Source organism: Teleopsis dalmanni, chromosome 1, assembly GCF_002237135.1.
Source record: "Teleopsis dalmanni isolate 2A chromosome 1, ASM223713v2, whole genome shotgun sequence".
In the NCBI taxonomy this organism is placed as follows: Eukaryota; Metazoa; Arthropoda; class Insecta; order Diptera; family Diopsidae; genus Teleopsis; species Teleopsis dalmanni.
In genome coordinates, this window is record NC_051846.1 from 103,358,273 (window position 1) to 103,383,281 (window position 25,009).

Consider the following 25,009-nt stretch of genomic DNA (forward strand, 5'->3'; position numbering starts at 1 on the left):
ACATTTTTACAGCGGGTACCAAATTCTTCATATCTGGAGTTGGTCTATTCACATTATGAATTAAAATCTTATCTTCAGAAGATCGTTTAAAAAAAGGTGTTTGAATCAAACCCTTAATTACACATTTACCCATTTTTAAATATTATTTTGTACTTCAAATTTTCTTTATTCTTTTTTTTTAATTTTACCACTTGCTAATATAAAATTGCAATGACTTTGATTTTTATTTTGTTTCTAACCTCTAGGGTAAGAAATTCTCGTGCAGTCATTTTCTCTTTTACTTTGTATTTGCTTTGCGCGGTTCGGTTTTTTTAGTGAACCATTTGCTTATATAAAATGGCAATCGTGAGTTTGATTTTATTTGAACGCTTTTTCTGAACTTGTGGTCCAGTTTTGTCGACTAAAACTTTAGTCATATGTAAAGCGATTATCGCTCAGTCATTTCTCTTCCACCACTTTCACGCAATAATTTAAGATTTATGATTATTTTACTTACATATTTTGAGGGTCTTGTTTTCTCTTTTATTTTTATATTTGCTTACATATTTGGTGTTGTGTATTCGATATTGAACATAGTCCCCCTGGGAATATGATTTCATTTGCATGCTTTGTAAGCAGCGCGGAACAGTTTTTTTCTGAATTTTAGAATATTTTAAGAGGATGATGTTTTCTGTTTTTTAACTGAAAGTAATGTTGGATGTAACTAACCCATGCTTGATTTTGTTTGTATTGTACGTTTTGCATTTATGTTATATCTGTTTGGAAAAATGGTAAGCAGCAACATTTTGGAAGAACAAGATTAATAGCTATATTAATATATATTAATAGTAAGAGGTGTAATAAATGTCCACTCTGCACTATTCGACGCCTCGTCTCCGATACAGGGTTAGGTGATTTAGCTAATTTACTTATAACTGTTAACTAATTTTGTAATTAGGCACTTACCACCATCGCTGAAATGACGTCACCTCGCGCCGCTGATATATCTAGCTTAAAAAAATTAAAAATAAAGAATCCTATGGATAATAAAAAACCTAATGTGCTTCTAATGAATATTCAAAACAGACAGTGTTACCTATTCAAAAGACCTTGTGATCAAAAAATAACGAGAATTTTAATTTTTGAATTCCCGCGCTTATCCAATAGGTAAATTTTTTCAAACTTTAATGTATATTGTACGAATAGTTTTGTTTGGTGTCTATACAAAGAAGTCGAAAAATTTTTCGTGTGGCGATTTTTATAATGTATAAAAAATTAGAACAACTTGTGCATCTAATTTTGTGTTGCAATTGGATTCAAGTGTGCCGAAACGTTGAAACGCGTTTTGAGACCATAAAGGCCGTTAAAGAGAATTCGTTGCGTGAACTAAAGGCCATACCTTCACCTGCCTATAAAACTTGTATGGAAAATTGGATTAAGCGTCAGCATGCATGTGTTGCCGCAGGAGAAGAATACTTTGAAGGCGATAATAAAGAAAATTATTAAAAATTAAAATTTTGCGTTTCTTTTTTAAATTCTTGTTGTTTTTTGATCATATTTTTTGTGTGAAATTATTTTTTATTAGTTCGAATTGTAAAAATTCATGTAAATAATCAAAATTTCAAAATTCATTCAGTCTAGCTCCTGCGGCCATCTTTTGTCTTAACTGTGGCTTTGTTGAAAATTGACGAAGTGTATGTGTACATAAGCATTTTTCTATATTCTACTTGAGTATGAAAGCTTGATCATCTGTTAATCTGTTGAATCTACATTCATGTTCTTTAAGAATAGTCTATGCATATGTTTCAAGCAGGTTTGATATGATCACGGATAAGATTTTGTAGCACACACTAAAAAGCAATTGTTTCTTCTTTCCAAACTCTTAATCGTTTTTTTTTTTACTTGTGTTAATTCATCGAAAGGCGGTTATTTTTTCTGCACAACTTCGTTGTTTCTTTTCTTTATACTATGTAGTTTTGTATACATACGAAATGAGCTCAGTTTTTCCTTTTAATTACTCTTCTTTTCTCTCTTAAACATTCGACGACGTGATATTGATTGCACTTTAAATTCGGCTTCAATTGTCTTCTAATTGCGTGTTACACGTAATAAGTGTATCAGTTTCCATATGTTCATAGGTTGCATTTTTTCAAGTCCCATGACCTTTTCCATTAATACTTTGCTAGGGTGATTGCTGATATTTTGTTTTTAAAAATCACAGTTAATAAAATATAAACACTATATTCATTAGCACTTAAGCAGTTCTTGACATTTTTATGGAAGATTCTACTTAGTTGTACATGGAATTCTCCACGTTCTTTTATGTTCAAAGTGCTTGCTGCATATGTAAATTTCATTATTGCTGTTATTTGGAGCAAGCATATGTCATTATTAAACTTTCTTTGTAGAATATTCTGTGGCGTTCATGTGGCATTATATAAAAGGTGAGGTTTACTTTGAAAACTAGAAATTGACAATTTTTTTTTTAAATTTATTTTCTTATATTGCGATCTGTCAATTCGAAATAGACATTAAACAATATTTAAAAGTGGTACAGTAGTACATCCGTCTGTTGGATAGGACACATTAAAGTTCCAGTGGCGTTTATTTGTGGAGGCGTGTAAACGTTCTTCCTTCTGCTATCATTCTGCTCATAAAATGGTTGGGATGATGTAACATACGTTTTTTGTATTTACTGACTTGGCATTTATAACATTCTTAACTATAGGAATGTTGGGATCACGATGTATACATTCATTTGTTATATATCTAGGAGCATTTAAGATTAATCTAAGGGTTTTTGTTTGAAAACGTTGGATAATCTCAATATTTGAAGATGCAGCAGTTCCCCAGAGTTCAATGCCATATGTCCAGATTGGTTTGAGTATAGCTTTGTAGATAATAAGTTTATTTTAGACTGAGAGCTTTGAACTTTTGTTCAGTATCCAGTAGAGCTCCCGCAGTCTGATGCCAAGAGCTCGCTGAAGTTTGTTGGATGCTAACTGGTTATTTTCGTCTGTAGCAATTATCACAGTATCATCAGCAAAAGTTCCAATGTCAGTACCAATGGTGGTAGGCATTGAAACATGCATATACATTTTGAAAATTTTAGAATTTTGAACAAAACATAATAATTGTTAGTAATAATTTATAAACTCTTAATAAATATTAGAAAACTCATATTAAGAGTCAACATTACTACATACATTGGTAACCCTCGACGGTTGGAAATAAGTGTAACGTTAATTAATAATAATTAAAGCTGTGATTTTAAAACAACACTAAACATGTCGCAAGCTGAAGCAGACAGTAATGTCGTACATGATGTTAATAATATGCTAACGGAAAATAGCGTGCAAATTAACATTCGAGCTAACGACATTTGCCGCATAGGAGTAAAAGTACCTGTTTTCGGCAAGCGAGATCCAGAAGTACGACCACGTTGTCGACAGCAACACATTGAGGAACATCGCCCATATCATACGTGCTCCACCTACAGTTAATAAGTATGAAGCAATCAAAAGACGCGCGATTTGTCCAGTGACACCAGGAACGATGGAGCAATCAAACAATTTTGGTTGTATCGTCTGCCAGAAGCTGTACGATCGATCGTGTCCATTTCTGAGGTTGATTTGGATAAATGTGCACAACAAGTAGATTTAATGCTGGAAATTGAAAATTACAATTCTGTTTCTGAAGTGCATCCCAGTGCGAGAAATGTAGGTGACAATTAAACTGTGTCTTCTTCCTTTGATGTCATTCATTTAGTGAATGCTGTGGAAGAACTTAGCAAGCAGTTACGAACGAACAAATCAAACACACCGGCACGAACACAACATTTACAGTGTGTGTGCTTCTACCATCATCGTTTTGGCACAAGTGCACAGAAGTTTACTAAGTCCTGCAGCTTCACAACCACGGAAAACTAAATTCCGTTTCGTCACCGGAGATTGGCGAAACAAGAAGTTATTACAAGTCCAGCCAATTTTATGTTTCAGATCCCTCCACACAATTGAAATTCCTTGTCGACACAGGTGCAGATTTCTCAATTCTATCCGTTTCGATCTTCGGCAGAACTAAGCCGACAGCATCTGCCAAACTCTTGTATGCAGCAAACGGAACTTCAATACAAACATACGGAAATAAATTGATGGCGTTGAATCTTGGCCTGCGGCGCAAACTCCGACTTACTGCAATATTACGGTCTAGTTGTAGATTTGCAGCGTAAACTCCTCGTTTACAGCAAAACCAACATGAAAGTTCATTGTGCAACAGCCTTGCATATGCCAGAGCCAGTATTCGCAGTGAATGTAGATCATCCGTTCCGAAAATTATTAGAAGAGTTCAAAGATCTAACAATACCAGCATCGTAGAAGTCTGGATCTGTAAGAACCACGGTGCAACATCATATCGTTACCACGAGACAACCAGCCTATGCACGTCCCAGGCGGCTCAATCCACAAAGGTTGCAAGCAGCAAAAAGTGAGTTCCAGTACATGCTTGATCAAAATATATGCACTCTTTCAAAAAGCAAATGGGCCAGTCCATTAAATATGGTGAAGAAGAAAAACGGAACTTGGAGGCCGTGTGGAGATTACAGACTACTCAATGTACAGACAGTACCAGATCGTTACACAGTACCGCACATTCAGAATTTCACTCAGAATTTGAGTGGCAAAGCTATTTTCACCACGCTTGACTTGGAACGAGCTTATTTCAGTATACCCATAGCACCTGAGGACAGGAAGAAGACTGCTATAATCACACCATTTGGGTTGTTCGAGTATAATGTGATGACATTCGGTGTGTGCAATGCAGTTCAAACTTTTCAACGGTTCATGGATCAAGTACTTAGCGGTTTGGACTTCACGGTTTGTTACATAGACGATATCTGCATCGCGTCTAAAAACGAAGCCGAACACATTCAACACATACGCACAGTGTTTCAGCGTTTGCACTAATACGGTTTAAAGCTCAACATTACCAAGTGCATGTTTGCTCAGACGGAAGTTATCTTTCTCGGTCACAGTATTGATCAAAATGACATTCGTCCGTCAAAAGAAAGGGTTGAAGCAATTCTTAAGTATCCGAAGCCAAGCAGTGCGCAAGAACTTCGTCGTTTTTTGGCCATTTTCGCATTTCAGCAAAATCCTGAAAAAGCATCGCCCAGACAACTCCGTCATTTGGATCACATAGGTCAATTTACTACTGATATCACACATTTCCCCAGAAAAGACAACAACGTAGCTGACTTCTTATCACGTATTGACGGAAGACAGGGAGAAAAGCAGATTAATTTTGAACAGTTAGCAACTCTTATCACAGGGTAAGACTTCGCTTCAGCTAAAATTGGTGCATCTACCGGTTCATTGAATCTCATACGCGACCGTGGATCACAGATGAATTTCGTAGGCAAGTTTTTTACACCATACATAATATAGGCCATCCAGGTAGCAAGGCCATGGCAAAACTGATCAGTAAACGATTTGCCAAACATTAAAATGGATGTAGCGAAAATGGTAAACATATGTCCACAATGCCAGCGAGTTAAAATAGGTAGAACCTACAAGGCAACGATTCCACAGAACATTAAAAGTTGCACTGAAATGTAGGTCAAACCAAAGGTGGACAGATGAATTACCACTGATATTGCTAGCTTTACGAAGTGTGTTCAAAGACGACATCCAAGCTAGTTCAGCAGAAATGATATATAGTACGTCTCTTAAGCCTCCAGGAGAGTTCTTTAAGAAGACGTCTCACATCGGTTGTGACCCCGAATTTGCAACGTTTCTTAGAGAGACCATGGATCAATCACGTCCGGTTCCAGGTTCAAATCATGCAAAAGCGAAAACGTTCGTACAACGAGACCTGCAGACGTGTTCACATGTGTTCCTAAGCGATGTTAACGTACGACCTCCCTTGAAATCATCTTTGATGGACCATTCAAAGTGATACGGCGTGATCGTAAACTTATTACTCTCGTAATCAAAGGCCGATCTATTCAAGTGAGGTTTGATAGAGTAAAGGCAGCTTATTTGTTGAATGAAGAAATCGAACCAAGCACGCAGTTGTCACGGTCTACTCCATTTCAGTTAAGCCCAGATGCACAACCTGTACGAAAACCTCAGCAGGAGCTCAACTCTGGTCGCAGCACATTTAGTGGCAGAGTTATGCGATTACCTGTCAGATTTGTGACATAGAATCAAGTGCATATAACGTAGCATCGTTTGTACTCAACCACTGGTGGGAGAGTGAAGTGGCTTTCATGAGGCATTATTCAAAAAGAGAAGTTTACCTTCTACTCAAAAAGGTTTTTGTAAATAAAACACACAAATTTAAATTTTATTCCAAATTTATTTCATCTCCTTCAAAATATGCTCCTTCTGAAGCGATACACATATGCCAACACTTACCCCAATCTTCCATTCACTTTTCGTAGGCCCGTGAATGTATGGCTTTAGTTCCTTCAGCGAATTCTCTTTTACTAATTCAATCGACTCAAAACGCTAACCACGAAGGTGCAATTTGAGTTTCAGAAAAAGGCGCACGGATCCAGATCTGGCGAATATGGTGCCTGAGCGATGACATTCGTGCCGTGTTTGGTCAAAAAATCACGTACAACAAGAATTTTCCATAGTATCGCTAAATGCACTTGAGGTAGTCTCACATTAACAGCTGTTGTAAACAAACTAATTGACTGATGGCGCTCAAATTTGTACCATATGTCAAGAAAGGGTGTACCAATATAACAAAAAAAATTTTTGAAAAAGGTCTATTACTTAAGGAGTAGTTAACAAACAACTTTTTGAGCAAAAGTTACTTTGAAAACTAGTAATTGACAATCAATCAAGTTTTCATGCATATACATTTTGATTTTGAAAATTAAAAAATTTTAGAATTTTGAACAGAACATAATAATTGTTAGTAATAATTTATAAACTCTTAATATATATTAAAAAACTCATATTAAGAGTCAACATTACTACAATTCCCTAAAAAATTTTTGCGTTTTTCACAAGATAGTTTTAGTATTATATTTAGGTATAGTGCTACAGGCGTTCTCTATACATTCAAAGAAATCGTCTTTTTGGTTAATTTCAGCCTCTTCTGTTGGGGCATAAGCATATACGACTGTTATTATATTATTGAATTTTGCTTTAACACACATGAGACAGATTTTTTCCTATATTTACGATCATTACATACAAAATTACGTGTGTTTTCGCTCACAAGAAAACTTGTACCGCGATATGTGAAAAATGATACACAATATATGATATTGATTAATAAAATAACTATTTTTTTTATAAAAATTTGTTTTATTTTATATATAACACAAAATAGTGACTATTTTTATGTTTTAGTCTCTCATTTCTCCTTCCTCATCATCATCATCAATACCTTTTATATAAAGAACATTATTACAACGAATAAGAACTTCGCCTAGGTTTCCTGAAAATATCAAAAAGAAATTTTTAGAATTGGGAACTATTTTTATATATACAAAACAACAAAACAATATTATTCACATAATAAGGATTTTAAGAATTCATATTCATATACTTATTTACAACATTTATTGTATACTTTCAACCTTATTCTTTATATTATTAATTACATATTATATATTATAATTATATATTATAACTTTGTAATTATATATTATAATTTTATAATTATATATTATAATTTTATAATTATATATTATAATTTTATAATTATATATTACATTATTATCTATGAATAATGGCATACATATTTACCGGCACAAATCAAAGATAAATGGGCTGCCTTTTAAATCTTGCGCTTAACAATGAAAACATAGTGGTTAATTAGCGAAACTGGTATGGAGTAAATGTCAGCATAAATGCAACAGTGCAATTAAGTACTAAAATCTTATACTTATACTCTTATTTTATACTAATCTTTTATACTAATCTAATCTATACTAAACTTTATGTTACTATTGTTATTTTAGTTATATGTACTCTTTAATAAAAGTCTTTGAAGTGAACGGTCGTGTGCGGAACTTTACATTTATTTCGAACAAGGACATATTTTCGAAAAAAATAAATTTAAAAAAAAAAACATAAATAAAATGTCGTGTAGCGCGAGTCAGATCGAAAAATTAACTTCAGAAAACCATGCAACATGGTCTATCCAAATGCGTAGTTTGCAAATCACACTAGACTATTGGAATGCGATAGAACAAATTAAAGAAAAGGAAAGTGTGGAATCAAGTGTTACTGACCGGAAGGCATTAGCTACAATATTGTTGTGCGTGAACACATCGGAGTTGGTACATATAAAAAATTGCAAAACTTAGTTCGGTTTAAAATTGATAAAAATGATGAATTCGCTTCGCAGGGATAAATTCACCCGACGATTTGCTTTCGATCATGCTTCTATGTAGTCTTCCAGATGATATGGATAGTTTTGTTGTTGCGCTAGAAACGCGAGACTAATTGCCAACAGTAAAACAATTAATATCCAAAATTTTAGACGAAGAGAGAAGACAAAGCGAAAAACAATGTTGAAAAAGAGACCGTATTAGCAATAAATTTTCGCAATAAAAACTTAAGTAAAACCTCATATCCAGTTAAAAGAAATGTACAAAAATCAAAAGATAATGTCAAATGTTATGCATGCGGCAAAAGAGGCTATATTCGGGCATAGTGCAGAATAAATATAAGCTCGCAAAAATACGCGTTTAATATTACTGAGATTAAAAAACAAAATAAAACAAATAATTGGATTTTAGATAGGGTTGCGACATCGCACATGTGTAAAGAAAATTTTTTATCCATGCAAGCACATAGACAATGTGACATTAGCTTCTGGTCAATTAGTCAGTGCGAAAGGTATTGGAAACATAAAAACTATTATTAATCAGCGTGAAATATTACTTAAAAATGTTTTATATGTGCCCGGTTTACACTCTAATCTTATTTCAGTGTCGAAATTTATAAAAAACGGTTTTGCAGTAAAATTTTTCATGAAATAAAGCAAATATAATAACAAACCAAGGTGGAAAGTGTTCACAGCAACTGAATGTAATGGAACTTTCTGTATAAATGTTAAAGTAAATATAAACAAAGAGAGCGCAAACGCGATTAGTGAGAAAGACAATGACTTTATTATTTGGCACAAGAGATATGACCATTTCAATGTAAAAGACTTGTGCAGTTTTTCAAGTATAGAATTAGTGCGCGGTATGAAATTAAACACTCCTCGTGATTTTCAATGTTCCACATGTGCAATGTGCAAGATGAGGACTTAACCGTATTATGCTAAAACAGTTGTCACGAAAGGAGTACTAGAATTAATTCACACGGATATTTATGGCCCAATGCAAGTGAGTTGTTTAGGTGGCAGCGCATACTTCTTCACATTCATTGATGACTTCTCAAGGTATACTGAAGTGAAATTTTTACGAAAAAAATCAGATGCATTTGCAGTTTTTAAGCAGTTCTTAGTCCGCGTAGAAAAACAGACAGAAAAAAAATTAAAAACTCCTAGCGTTACTGGCGATGAGTATAACAATAAACAATTTAAAGAATTTTTGGAACAACGGGGCATAATTCATCAAACTACAGTTAGTTATACATCTCAGCAAAATTGTGTTCCAGAACGTGCCAACCGAACCTTTATAGAGATGGAAATAAATGGGTATTCAATATTAAACGAAAACCTGATGGAAGTGTTGATCGTTATAAGGCACGTTTGGTTGCTCATGGGTGCGCAGAAAAATATAATGTAGACTATACAGTGACATTTGCACTTATATTAAGACACTTTACAGTTCGTTTGCTATTGACTTTAGCAGCAAACGATTGTTTAGATTGTTAATCAATCACTTAGATATTACTGCAGCATACCTACATGGCGAATAAGAAGATGAAATTTATATGAAATAGCCCCCAATGTTTGAGAAACAAAAAACGAATGACATTGTTGTGGAGTACGTACCATCATCCGAGAATGCGGCAGACATGTTTACGAAGTTGTTAACTAAAGAAAAACTAACTGTTGTAAAATATTAAAATTTGAATGATTATTTTTTTTTATAAATTTATGTAATTATAATCAAGAACACTAAATACAAGAGGACTTCTTAACTGAGCTTTTGAAGAATTTGTCTCCAAAAACATTAGGTCGATCAAGAGGAACGCTTTGTGTTTGTTCTCTATTTTTGCTTTTGCTTGTAAATTTCATATAAAATGTATGCATATTTAGTTGAAGAGAAAGAGTGCAATATTTGTTTACCTTTGTTTTTGTGTTTTGCTATATTTTCTTTTGGAAATATTTTAGCACCGTGCGTAGTCAGAATTCAGTTAAACATTTACATCGTTTTAAAATATATATCTTACATTAATACAAAAACCTTTTCTTCGTTTGAATTAATCAAATTACTGATTAAAATATATATATGTTTTAATATTGTAATTGCTTTTTGTGATAAGGTATAATTGTTTAAACATGAAATTTGCAAATATATATAAGAGGAGGTAGGAACCGTTTAATCATAAGCTACGCTCGCATCATATCTTACATTCATAGGAGTAAAGGAATTTAAAAGTATTCAGCATGAAAAGGTAAACATAAACATAATAAATAAGTATGCGTGTCAAGCTGAAAAAACGAAGCAAATTTCGTTGCTTGAAATTCATGAACTCACATCATACTCTCTTCTCCCTCTCATCTATCGGTAACCGGTTTGAAGTTAATGTTAATGTTACGTTCATGTTAATGTAAATTCAGGTGTATATAAAATTTTTAAACGGCATGCAAGCCGTGCCTTTAGTGATAAGTTAATAATAATTATTGGAAATAGGTCGTAAATAGTTCGTAAATTGTATAAGTTATCATGTAAGATTAGATTTAAGAATAAATGCAATGCTTATAACTTGTTTTGAACTTTTATAATAAAATATTTTAAAAAACAGTATGATGTTTAAATTAATATACATCATATCATTGCTACTATAGGGCATAGTACTGTACTACTGCCGGTGCTAACTAACCTCATAATATGCAAACCTCATATATTTGTATGAGATCAGAATAAAATTTCATCAAAAATCAAGTTTATAATAATTTGAAACTACTTGTGCATTACATGCACACAAAACCAAAGTATATATTTTAGGAAAAATATACAAACACGAAGACTATGCATTAACTTCATAAATATTTCTTCACCTACTCTTGCGTACGAAATCATACAGTAAGTGTGCAATAACAATGAAGAATAGATGTGGTGGTGCCTCTTGTCTATTGTGTTGGTTAACTAAGGCAAATTGTTGTTGGAAACTCCGAGCATTGATTAATGCTACCTTCGCACATGAAGCATTACGTAAATAAGAAATGTGAACTATAGAGAGAAATCAAAAACAATTTGTACACAGCCAATGCAAAATCTCCGCGTTCCTCTTGAAAGGCCTAATGTGTGAATATTTTTTTGTCGTGGTGGGTGATCTTTCTTCGACGGTTGGTTTTCTTCAATTCTCCGAAGACTTTAGGCAAACAAATTGTTATAGCACAGTTAAACTGAAACATGCATTTTTTATTTGTTTATGTTTTTTGTTGCAATAGTAAGGAATGAAAAAAGATTTTTGGATTTTTTGTTTTTGGCAATGGAATAAAATACTATAAATAATGCGTCTGTGTACTTTGTTTTTTTAATTTTGTAACTTTTTAAAAATTTCTTGTCAGTATTAATTAAGTTATTAACCACTGTATATATGATTACATATTTCTTTTTTTGTGTATCTCAGTCCGAACGTTTGTATGAATTTGCTTGTAATATCGAGAAATTATAAGCAAATTTTAATTTGGTTTTTGATTTAATTACATAACTTTAATATACTTTATTTAACTGAACAAAATATTTAATAACGACGCTATTCAACTGACGCCATTCAAAGTTCTTTCGTTCCTCTCGTTCACTCGCTTTTTGACATTCGTTGTCACACATATCTTACGTGACCACATGTTGTTCAAATTTTAAGGGGCCCAGTTGTGCGTTTCTGTTGTAGGTTAACACAAATAAAAAATTAGTTAAATTTTTTCACAATCAAAATGCCTTTTCAAATTCTGTTGCCGATATAGTAACATGGTGTTTATCATTATTTGTAAATAATAAATAACAACACTCCTCAGGGGAGGCTGTAACCCCTAGAGGCCGCGTCGGAGGTGGCGGATAGCGGATGCCTTTCCCGTTAACGGGTGGTAGGAAGGAAATAAACAACAGTTCGCAGCCCCTACACCAGAATCGGATGCGGTAGACCAATCACCTGCCAATCTTAAATCAATCGAATAATGAAACCGTAATAAATAATAACAGAAATGGCAACAACTTATCGATGACGACCTTGTGCATGAAAAATAATACAAGATTCGGAACCTGGAATGCGAGGACGCTTTTGGAATCATCACGACTTGCGCAGCTGTGCAATGAATTTCAAAACTACAAACCTAACTTCTTAGGCCTTTCCGAAGTACGTTGGCCTGACACTGGTGAGCACACAACAGCAGGCGGGCACATCATAATTTTTTCTGGAAGTGGAATAAACCAGCCCCGAAGAAATTTTTTGCTCTCAAAAGAGACCCGCAAAGCACTGATGAGCTGGCAGGCTTTTTCAGACATTGTCATTTCCATAAGATTTATAGCTATAAATTTATCTTGCATTCAATGCTACTCACCTACCGAAGATGCAAACTTTTTCATTAAGGAGGAATTTTACAACACCCTTGATAGAGCTACTAATTGTAATGGGTGATTTCAACGCCCAAGTTACCACCTAATCACCGCCAACATCCGACTAAAAATATGTGCATTAAGTGACAAGAAAGACAGGGTATACCGATCAGTTGAAACCGTCACTAAACTCAACAACTACCGAAGAGCGCATGGAATGACAAACTGTCAAGACCATCTTCACTGATGCCGCTAAGGACCAAATTAGTTTCTATAATCGTTCACGCCAAAAACGGATATCAGACGAAACGTGGTGCATAATTGAAAACAGAAAAACTAAAAAAGCTGAAATAAATCACGCAAGAAAAAAAAAATCACGCTAAATCAGCCCTCCAACAGCAATACAAGCAATATAACCAGCAAGTAAAACGCAGTGCTCGTAGCGACAAAAGAAAGTTATACAATAATATAGCCAATGAAGCTCAAGCCGCAACTGAACTACATAGAAGTGGTGATATGCACAAAGCTACTAAAAAGCTTACTGAAAATAACACCAGGAGCAGTAAGCCGTTGAAAGACGAAAATGGAGTACTGGTTACAGACCAATGCAAACAAATGGATCTGTGATCCAAATTTTACAGTAATATGTTAACAAATGAACGAGGAACAATTGCACTGCGACTGCGATATTCATTCTAAAAATAGCAACATTTCCACCTCCTGCCCCGATATTGCAGAGATCATAAGTACAATAAAAACACTAAAGAACGGCAAAGCACCAGGACCCGACGATTTAGCACCGGAACTACTGAAAACTGACCCACATACAAGCGCACAAAATATCCACCGGTTAATAGAACGTTTTTGGCAGTCAGAGAACCTTTCATCCGAAGTCAATCATAAAGCTTAAAAAAAGGACGATTGGCGAGAAAGAACAAATTGGCGAGGCATTACTCTGTTGAACATGATTAATAAAATAATAGCGCATATCATCGCCAACAGACTTTCAACAGATCCAGTGCAGACATTGAGAATCGTATCAACAAGGCAAATCAAGCGTTCGGTCGCTTAAATAAAGTCTGGAGATCATCTCAACTATCGCGTCGGACTAAAATACGAATATTTAACTCCAACATAAAATCTCGCCTTCTATATGGATGCCAATCCTGGAATACTACGGAAAACAGCATTAATACACTACAAGTTTTTGTAAATCAGTCATTACGCAAAATTTTTAAAGTTTTTTGGTCAAATACAATTTCAAACGATCGTCTATGGTCTCTAACTCAACAAACACCTATGAGAAACGAAATTAAAAAGCGCAAATGGGAATGGATCGGTCACACTTTGCGTAGACCGACTGGTGATACCACAATGGCGATTGAGTGGAACCCGATGGGTAGCAGAAGAAGGGGCAGACCTGCTCTCACCTGGAGAAGACAAACCAACACGGAAATGTCTCACACGCGGAAAGGCTGGGGAGAGTTGGAGCTATTGGTCACCAATCCTACCGAGTGGAAGTTATTTGTTACGGGCCTATGCTCCTCCTAGGAGTTAAAGGATTAAATATATAAATAACAAAACTAGCGCTAAGTCTATTTTAATACGCAAATGATTATCACCGTTACAATTAAGGTTCCTTTTATTTGGGAACTTCATTAGCCTTTTTGTAAGGTCTATCGTAAAAACACACCATTCGCGTAATTGATCATCATACATAATATAATTGATAAAATAGCATTGTGAAATTGATTCAATATCGATATGTAGAAATGAATAACGAATTCTTCTCTAATATTCAACTTCTTATAGTAATATACTATATAAAGTATCAGAAATGTTTTAAAGAAACTAAAACATTACATGGTCCATTTAAAGTCCAATAAGTAAACGGAAACAATTACGGTGTTCACGGTACTCTAGTTATCAAATTATGTGCTTATGTTAGCAACAACAAATTGCACTGAATAAAAATAACCAACTGTTATGGTAGCCTATGTTATGGTAGGTATGTTAGAAAAAAATATTTAAAGAAAGAAAATTTTTTTTAATAAACTAAACTAAATATATTATACGTAACAAATGTATTGACACAGGGGTATACCAAACACAGCAATTGGAGTTAAGCAAAGAGAAAGAGGGTGGTGAGCTCATATAGAAAAGAGTTGAGTATAGACCGTAAGAGAAAAGAGGAGCATTGTAACGAACAGCAAGCAAAACTAACTGAAGTGTTAACTGCAGAAAGTACAGCAAAAACGGATCCGAAGAATAACAGAGAGTAGCTGTTAAAAGAATTTGGAATATATAGAGCTACTCAACAGAATTGCGGGGAGATTTAAACAGTCAGTTAGCCACGAAGGAAAAAAGTTGTGATGCAAAGTATTTTGAATTTTTTTATGAAATTTTTGAAAGTTGAAAATATTTTTATGATTGCAAATTATGATTACACAATAAAATCAATAAACCCAGGACTTGTAAAGAACATTTTGTTCCCTGGAAAAATTAGTGCAAATTAAGTAAATACACAATCAAATCCATAAACCCAGGACTTGTAAAGAACACTTTGTTCCCTGGAAAAATTAGTGCAAATTAAATAAATACACCATCAAATCAATAAACCTTGACTTTGGAAAGACATTTTTCGGCTAACTCAGCTAAACCAGCAGGAAAGCCACCAGTCGTCCGTGCAGCAAAGATTACACCTTGACATCAGCAACTGTTCGTTTGAGCAGCATCAGCTACCATCATCAGTCGCCAGAATTATGAAAACCATATCACAGCAGATTATCACCCAATCATCTATAATATCATCACCGAAGAATTCACAGATAAGTCACCTTTGTTAATATAATTACAGCCCAATTCATTAACGTAAAGATTACGGTGGCAAAAGAAATGATCGTATAAACGTTTATGGACTGCGCGTGTGTTACCACAAATATTACCTTCAAAGGTTAAATAAGAACAGAATTTTTGTTGTCACTGTCACTTGGCTTAATTAATCTATATACATAAAAGAAAGTCGTGTTAGTTAGACCACTTATAACTCAAGAATGGCTGGACCGATTTTAATTATCTTTAATTTGTTGGAATTGCCTTCGCTCCGAATAGCAGAATACATTATAAAATATTGAAAAAATCCACTTATTTTAGCAAAAATAATAAGTTTGTAAATGCTGTTTCAAACTGTTGACAGTTCGACAGTTTGAGTGATATTGATTTATTTTTAAATTTTTTTTTCAAATATTTCAAATATTTCAAATTTCAAATATAATAAATTCAAATATAATAAATAAATACTGTCATCAATATATGAGCTGAAAGTATTGATATGTTTGTTTTGTGCGAGTGCCAGATTCACCATCATATTGAATCATTGCAACCTGTTGAAGATGCACAACATAAATTCTTGCAAATATACTTCATGGGCAATATTATGGAACAACTTGAACGGCGTCAAGAGATCAACACAGCAATGAAAATAGCAATTCTTCAAGATCTGCAGCAACTACTACATGAACATCATGCATTGGTCAGGCTGTTCGAGACTGCGTTGAAGCGCATGCCACATGATAACTACAAAGTTGTGATCAGAGCGGATAAACGACCAGCAGACACACATGAACGCAAATTTAACGCTCCAACAATAGATGAAGTTGCAATCCTTATCGTTGGAGAAAACTTGAACACACCCGATATCGTGCTTACACGTCCCGATACTGGGCAACTACAACAAGTATGTGAAACACACCGTTCATATGACACGTTGCAATACCCACTGATGTTTTGGCAAGAAGGTGATGGATATCACTTCAATATAAAAATGATAAACCTATTGAATGGTGGGTATCAACATCATAGTTTTCAATACAGAATACAGACGTGAGTCTTACTTCTAAGATACTAATTTTACTGTTTTTAAATCAGTAGCTCGTTTATGTAAATCGTTCGAGTTTAACTTGCACGATTTCTTTCGAAAAGTTCTCACTTGCTTTTTCTCACTTCTTTCGAGTTTGCTGTTTATGTAACATGAAAAATTCACCACACGAGAACGTTATGGTGTGATGAGAGAAACTGATGAAAATGGAACGTTTTTTAAAAAAATGGAACGTTTTTTGAAAATATGGAATGTTTTTTGAAAAAATTGAACGAAAATAAAACAATTTTAAAAGGTTGCTTAGTGCTTGCAAATAGCACTTGTACCAAAAATTTAAATTTATTCACTTTAACTTACTTTGTTTCATTCAAAATTCAAAACTTCTCGCAAGCAATTTGACAGGTGACAAAAACTCGAACGAAAAAAAGTGAGAAAACAATTCACCACAGTTACATAAACACTTCTAGTGAGTAATTGTCATAAGTGAGAAAATCGTTCGAGAAAACGAAGTGAGAAAGTTACATAAACGAGCTACAGGTGAGGAAACTACCAAGAAATTAGTTCGTGTAATCCAAAATGGAAAGAAATTGTTGAAATGTTGCTTCCTGTGATCGGCACGACATCACTGCACGGTATTCAAGCACAAAATTCAATCGCTGATGAATCTCAAATTTAATATTGTGACCGAAAAGTTTCCGGAAATTTTAAATAAAACGCAAAATTCTTTATCTTCATCAATATTTATTTTATCTCCTTCAAAATATGCTCCATTAGAAGCGATACACAAATGCCAACGTTTCTTCCAATCATCAAAACATTTTTTATAGGCGCTTTCCGGTATGGCTTTGAGTTTCCTCTGCGAATTCTGTTTTACGTCTTCTATGGATTCAAAACGCGTTCCTCTGAGTGGTAATTTGAGTTTGGGAAACAGGAAAAAGTCACACGGTGCAAGATCAGGTGAATACGGGGGCTGTTCGATGGTATTTATTGAATGTTTGGCCTTAAAATCGTTGATAATGTTGGCTCGGTGCGAGGGAGCATTATCGTCATGAAAAATCCATGAATTATCCTTCCACAATTGAGGCCGTTTACGGCGGATATTTTCACGCAAACGTCTTAAAACAGTCAAATAATAGGCTTTATTGACTGTTTGTCCTTCAGGGACGAATTCATGATGCACCACACCACGAATATCGAAGAAAACAATCAGCATTGCCTTGATTTTCGAGCGACTTTGGCGTGGTTTTTTCGGTTTCGGCTCGTCTTTTCCTCTCCATTCCGATGATTGTTGGCTTGTTTGCATGTCGTACTCGTAGACCCATGTCTCGTCACCCGTTATGATGCGTTCCATGAAAGTTGGATCGGAATTGGCACGATCAAGCATGTCTAACGAGACCTGTCCACGATGGTGTTTTTGGAACAAATTGAGGTGAATCGGAAAAAGCCGAGCGTTGACACGTCGCATACACAAATTGTCCACCAAAATCAAACGAGCCATCTCACGACCGATGCCTAGCTCTCGTGCTATCTCTCTAACACTCACATGAGGATTTTTGAACACGATTTCCTTTGCCTTTTCAATGTTTTCGTCGGTGGTAGAGGTCGAAGGTCGTCCAGAACGCGGCATGTCTTCGACGGTCGTACGACAGTCCTGAAAGGCTTTGTACCACTCATAAACTTGAGTTTTCGATAAAACTGATTCCCCATAAGCCTTTTGTAGCATTCGCAACGATTCTGCACACGAAAATTCGTTCGAAACACAAAATTTGATGCAAACTCTTTGATCAATATTTTTTTCCATTGTTTTTTTCGCAACGCACTACTGAGGTGAACTGGTTTCAACAGCTGCCGTAAACGAACTGTCTGACAGATCGCGCTCATTTTTGGCATAGTAATTAAGGACAGTGCTGCCAAACTACATAAACTTAAAATATCGAAAAATATACAGCGCGCGAATTTTAAATGAGAATTTCCGAAAACTTTTCGGTCACAATGTAACATTCATTGACTGTTACGCGGTACAAAGTTCGCGGGGTCACCTAGTATTAAATAAATTGTATTACATTTCTTAATCTCAAATTGCCCTTGTCCGGTGTATATATATATATATATATAAAAAAAATTTAACCGCGAAAAATTCCTGTACACAAGTGATAAAACCGTTGATATTGGTTTATTTTGCTTATACACATTTATTTTTTTTTATTACACATATCTATTTATTTATAAAAATTATTAAAATATTTTGATTTAGTGAATTATATATATATATTTCGATATTATGAAATGTAATTAATTAAAAAAAAAAAAATTTTTTTTGTTGTTAATATATATCTAAATTAAATTTAAGATATATTAACAGAAAAAAAAATTTTAATATATAGACCGAAATTAGAATTAAGAAAAAGAATTAAGGGGTTACAATTTTTTTTTTTGTCTTGCAATATAAACTTTTAGGTTCTTCGCCAGTTGACGTCAACCGCAGAGAGACCAGTAAAAAAGGTAAAATTATAGAGAAAGCAACTTCAGTAATTTCAAAAGAAAAACCCAAAACGATAAACCTTCTCTTAGTTTGGGTGTACAGAAATATAAAAGTTTTGTTAATGTATTAAAATTTAACTAGTAGAATTATTAATTATTATAGAAATCTGATTTAGATCAAATTTTAGATATTTTAAATACAAACAGATGATAGAAAAAAAAATTTTTTATTAAACTTAAGTAAAATAAAAAAAATAAACAAAAATAAAAATCATGTTATGTTAGTTTAAAGTTACATTAGTTTGAAGATTGGAATAAAGAGAAAAAAATTAAAGTTGGAAAAATCATATAATAATGCAGGCTTAAAATTTATTTATTTGGCGGTGGTGGAAGTACCTAGGGAAAAATAGAATGCATGTAGGCTGAAATGTGACAGAGTGAATGAAGTGTGAAATATGTTACAGACAATACAGACGACAACCGCTGACGTTTCAAGCTGCTGCAATATAGCTAACACAATCAGGCAATAGCTATATAGTTAGATGTAGGTTCCTCACACAAACTGGTTTCCTTCCCAATCCAATAGGTGACATGAATTTTTTTGTTGCAGTCCGCAGATGTTGGTGAACGTAAAAAGAAACCACCCCCATAGCCGGCGAGCATACCGGGATGGCCACCATGTCACCACCTTCACGTCCACAGCATATTCACTTGGCCCACCGAAGACCGGACACAACACAACCCCTACCCTTGTTTACAAGTTATGTGATTATTTATAGTTGTGACGAATCCGCCACACATACTCCAGCGCCATCTAATACCAAAAACATTCCGGTTGAAACGACAACCAACTTCATATCGATGCAATTAAAATAACAAATTTGCCGACATTCTTGCAAACGGTCCCAGAACTGTGGTTCACACAAGTTGATGCATTGTTACACATTAACCGCATCACTTTTGACATGTCTAAATTCTACACAGTAATCACAGCGTTGGACGGCGAAACGCTTCGTCAAATGTCCGACATCGCGAAAAGCCCACCAGCAATTGGCAAATATGAAACATTCACGAATGAATTCCGTTTGCAGCGAACAATTCACACATTAAGACGTACGGTACCAAAAGACTTAATCTTGATCTTGGTTTACGATGCAATTTCATATGGACCTTCATCATAGCAGATGTCAAATATCAAATTCTGTGCGCAGACTTTTTTAGTCAGATTTTTTAGGTCTAATTCCAGATATGAAATTAGAACGCTTATTAGATCCGCTGACGAAATTATCCTTAACTGGCGTAGTAAAGACTACATTATCGCAGTCCGTGTACATATTAGATCCAAACTCCAAATTTTTTGCGATCATCAGCAAATAGCAAACACCTACAGCTTCCCTGACACCTCTTTAGTCTATCATTAGATAGTCACCGATGGTCAGCCGGTACATGAAAGGTCATGCCGTTACTCAAGAGAGAAAGCAAAAGCAATCTAAGAATTTTCAATATTGTAAGAACAAGGAATCGTACGCAATTCGAGCAGTCCGTGGTCGAGTCCAATCTACCTAATCAAAAGAAGACAGACCTGGAGAGCCTGCGGTGATTTCAGGAAGCTGAACGCTCAGACGAAACCAGACTCGTATCCGATACCATACTTAGACCAAGTGGCGGACAAACTACATGCCAGCAAATTGTTCTCAAAAATCGACATCTACAGAGCATACTACAACATACTAATGTTAGCTAAAGTCATATGCAAAACCACTGTTAGCACGCCCATTGGGTTGTTCGAATTTATAGTAATGCCTCTCGTGTTATAAAATGCCACGCAAACTTTCCAACGGCATATGGACTCGTTGTTCAGATCTATGCCATTTATCTTCTGTTACCTCGATGACATCTTCTCAGAAAGCGAGCAACAACATATGAAACATATAGAGGCAGCTGTAAAAACTCCAAATGAAGCCAATCATAAACACTGCCAAATGCGAGTTCGGAGTTCCGCAGATGAACTTTTCAGGGTACGACATATCAGCCGAAGGAATCAGCCCAACTCCAGAACGAGTGAGAGCAATCGGAGAATATGCGAAACCAAAAACAATTAAAGAAATTCGCCGTTTTCTAGAAATTTTTAATTATTACCGCAAATGCATTCCGCAAGCAGCTAAGTTGCAAGCTTCGTTAAATGATCTGCTAAAAAACTCAACAAAGAATGACAAAACACCAATAACATGGAACTCTATGTTTGAGAGGGCATTCGAAAGCTGTAAGAAAAGCGTAACTGCGCTATCTAAATTAACATTTCTTTCACCGTCAAGCACAATTCAATTGACATCAGATACGTCTAGCAGTGCAGTCGGTGCAGTACTAGAACAACAAGAAAACGATGTTTGGCGTCCAGTTGCATTTTTTTCAACGAAGCTTAAGGCAACACAAAAAAACTACAGCATTTCCGACAGGAAATTACTAGCCGTTTATCTTACTAACAAAAATTTCAAACATTTATTAGAAGACAGACATTTTACCATTCGCACGGATCCGCTAATCGCAAAGATGTTGCGAACTGGATGCGATCGTTCCAAAATTATTAACAAGCGAAAATAAGCAGACACAATAAACTCACGCCACAAGCATTTACGCCGTTAGATCAATGATTCAATCATGTGCATTTGGATTTAATAATACTTCTAGAGTGCCATGGTTATAGATATGCACTAACTATGATAGACAGATTCACGATGGCCAGAGGTTATTCCATTGAAACCGCTGACACAGTCGGGGAGAATTTTTGGCAACTTCGATATCGGTGTTCAAGGCAAACCGCTTAGGCGCACAGAGAATACGCAAAGTTCCTTATCACCCGGAATCAAATGGGTTAATTGAGCGATTTCATCACACTTTGAAGACAGCACTCCAACTTCTCCAACTCCAACTTCTCCAACTCCAACTTCTCCAACTCCAATTTCTAATCATTCAAACAGAGTTGTTTTCGTTCACAAGGCGTTGGATAGTGCGTCTCATGTATTTGTAAGAGCAGACTAGCTAAGGAAACCATTAGAACCACCGTACACAGGACCATACAAAGTAATCTAAAGAACCATAGGCACAGTAGACGTACATGGAAAGCCAGTAAACTTAACAATAGACAGACTAAAGGCGGCTTTCTTCAAGTAGATGGTTATGGAACCCAGTATCATCGAAGTGGACGTATGTGACAAACCCACGAAGGGGAACAACTAGTCCGAGCAAAGAAGAAAGTAACTTTTGAGTTAAAAGACCTGTTAGAGTAACGATGCCCATTAGCAATCAGCAAGCCAGCCCACCGGTCTATCTGTTAAGTGGGAAGTGCTGTGGCGAATACGCCACATATATTCTAGCGCCATCTAGTACCAAAAACATTTCAGTTGGCACAACAACCAACTTCAGTACCAAAAAGAGAAAAAAAAGATAGCATTGTGCCTTTTTTAGACAATCAAGTTTTTGCAGCAACGAACCACGCGGTAACAACCCGCGTTTGCAAAGAAACAAAACACATTTCATGTAACTTGTTTTTCATTATCGTGTAAATATTATTAATATTATGTTTGTAAATAACTAATTAGTGATAAGAAATAAACATTGTTTGGGAAACTACCCACATAGTGTTGAAAAATAATACAAAATTTAAACAACTAGCATCATAAAAAAAATTAATTTCACCGAATGGCACAAATTGTGAATTTTAAGTTGGCATCACTAACGTTTACAGTTGGTTTCGTTTGCAAACAAACATTTAAAATTAGCAAAAGTAAGTAAAAAAGTTAGGGTATCTTAGTATTTCACTAAACGGACTCGCAGGTGAGACTAATCCCAAGTACTCACCCCCCTTCGAAAGAAGGGGCTCTACGTGGTGATCCCGGGTAACGCTTTTAGCGACTAATGCGAGTCAAACCTGTATCGCTCCCATCCCTAAATATTCCTACGTATAACTACTTCAATATCCTCACCATATTCTTTTCCACTTCCATCTCCCCCCACCAATCCGCAATTACGCGAGTTCATCGGCTTGTTTGCAGACGGGGGTAACAGACTGTATTTTAACGTCGCAACTTACTGATATCTGCCCACCTCAGTGAGTAAGTGTGGGCTTACCGTGTTATCGGGGGCAATGTATACTCATGGGCCCTTCATCTGGCAACTGGCAAATCAGTTGGAGTCTAATATCCAACATACTGATCGCCAGGAAGTCTTTCAGTTTGGATTTAGGAATAAGCACTCGATTATTCATCCAGTTTATCGAGTAACTAAGACAATTGAAAAAGCATTTGAGGAAAAGAAATACTGTCCTGCAGTGTTTATTGACGTATCTCAAGCATTTGATCGTGTATGGCACCAAGGATTTATATATAAGACGAGCAAAATACTGCCGGCTAATTATTGACAACTTCTTGAGTCATACTTATCAGAAAGAACATTCAGGGTAACATATGAAGAATAACATTCGGACATATATCCTATCAGAGTTGGAGTTCCACAGGGTAGTGTACTAGGTCCTATTCTCTATATTCTCTACACTGCTGACATACCTACAATTCGGGACACATTCATCGGTACGTTCGCTGATAATACTGTAGTAATGGCATATGAAAACACACAAGAAGCAACCACAAATAAACTACAGGCAGCGCACAACCTAAAGCAAAATAAATCCACTCATGTAACATTCTCATTGCAGCGTACAAGTAGCAATTTGTATACATATCTAAATGGCATACAAGTTCCGCAGGCAAAGTCAGCAAAATACCTTGAGTTACATCTTGATAATAAACTTAATTGGAAACATCAAGTATCAAGTACAAATGTCGACGAATGTATTGACTAATTGGATATCATTCTCAATTTAATTTATATTGTAAAAGACTGATTTATCTATCTATCGTGAAACCGATTTGGATGTATGGCATACAACTATGGTGCTGTACAAAACAATCGAACCGAGACATCATACAGCGAAGTCAAAACAAATGTTTAAGGATGATTACAAATGCTTATCGATATGTAACAAACCAAGAAATACATAAAGACTTGAAAGTTTCAACAGTCAAAACAAGTGTTTAAGGATGATTATAAATGCTTATCGATATGTAACAAACCAAGAAATACATAAAGACTTGAAAGTTTCAACCATGCAAAAGGTAGTTGCTGGACATGAAAAACGATTACTCAATCACGTCAATGTAGAAGCTATTCAACTGCTGGATATTACCAATGAACTGAGAAGACTAAAGCGAACAAAACTTCATGAGTTAACATAGATAATATTGTATAATAAATTATTTGTATTATAAATTATTGTATTATTATTATAAATTATAGTATTATTATTGTATTATTATTTGTATTGTAAACTACCATTGTATTATAAACTACCTGTATGGGAGCTAAACACTGGTTCAGTAAACCCGCACACATATTACTTAATATTTATATTACTTAATATATATTAAGTACAATTATTACAATTCAGTAATAAGTTAACTAATAGTTAAGATTGTACAATTCATATCCAATAAAAGGAATTTAAAAAAAAAGGTAGTCTTTCTAAAACGGAAAGCAGAAAAACTCACTGAGAGCAAATAAGCTAGGAACAAAACTAACTGTTTTTTAACTGAATTTAAAACGGAATCTCCGTTACAAAAAGGAAATCAAAGAACTGTGGGCTTGTAGGTTGCACCGGAAGAGGCAAACGTCGAAACACCACCACCACAGCCCTCGACAAGCACTAGAATAACTTCCGCCCAAAGCTTTCGCGACGTCAGGAAATCTACTGGCTTGAGTGGTGCAGGTACCAAATGGTACTTGCGCTATCTCAAAGAAGGCTTAACACCTAAGGCGGCCAAGAAAAAGGCACTCAATCGGCCGAAGGGCAATTAAAACTCTAAAAGAGGGTAGCAGCTATGCCAGTGTAGCCAAGAGCTTAAGAATAGTTATTCTTC

General features: G+C 35.1%; 1 protein-coding gene across 1 annotated transcript in view; it reads right to left on the reverse strand.

Moving 5' to 3' along the window:
* Positions 1 to 7,282: 7,282 nt before the first annotated feature.
* The window catches only part of LOC119666993 (small nuclear ribonucleoprotein F), a 56,089-nt gene continuing 38,362 nt past the window's right edge, over positions 7,283 to 25,009 (reverse strand). The window contains exon 2 of the mRNA XM_038076274.1: positions 7,283 to 7,431. Coding sequence (XP_037932202.1) covers positions 7,340 to 7,431 — 92 coding nt within the window. The 3' untranslated portion in view covers positions 7,283 to 7,339. The remainder of the gene's footprint in view (positions 7,432 to 25,009) is intronic.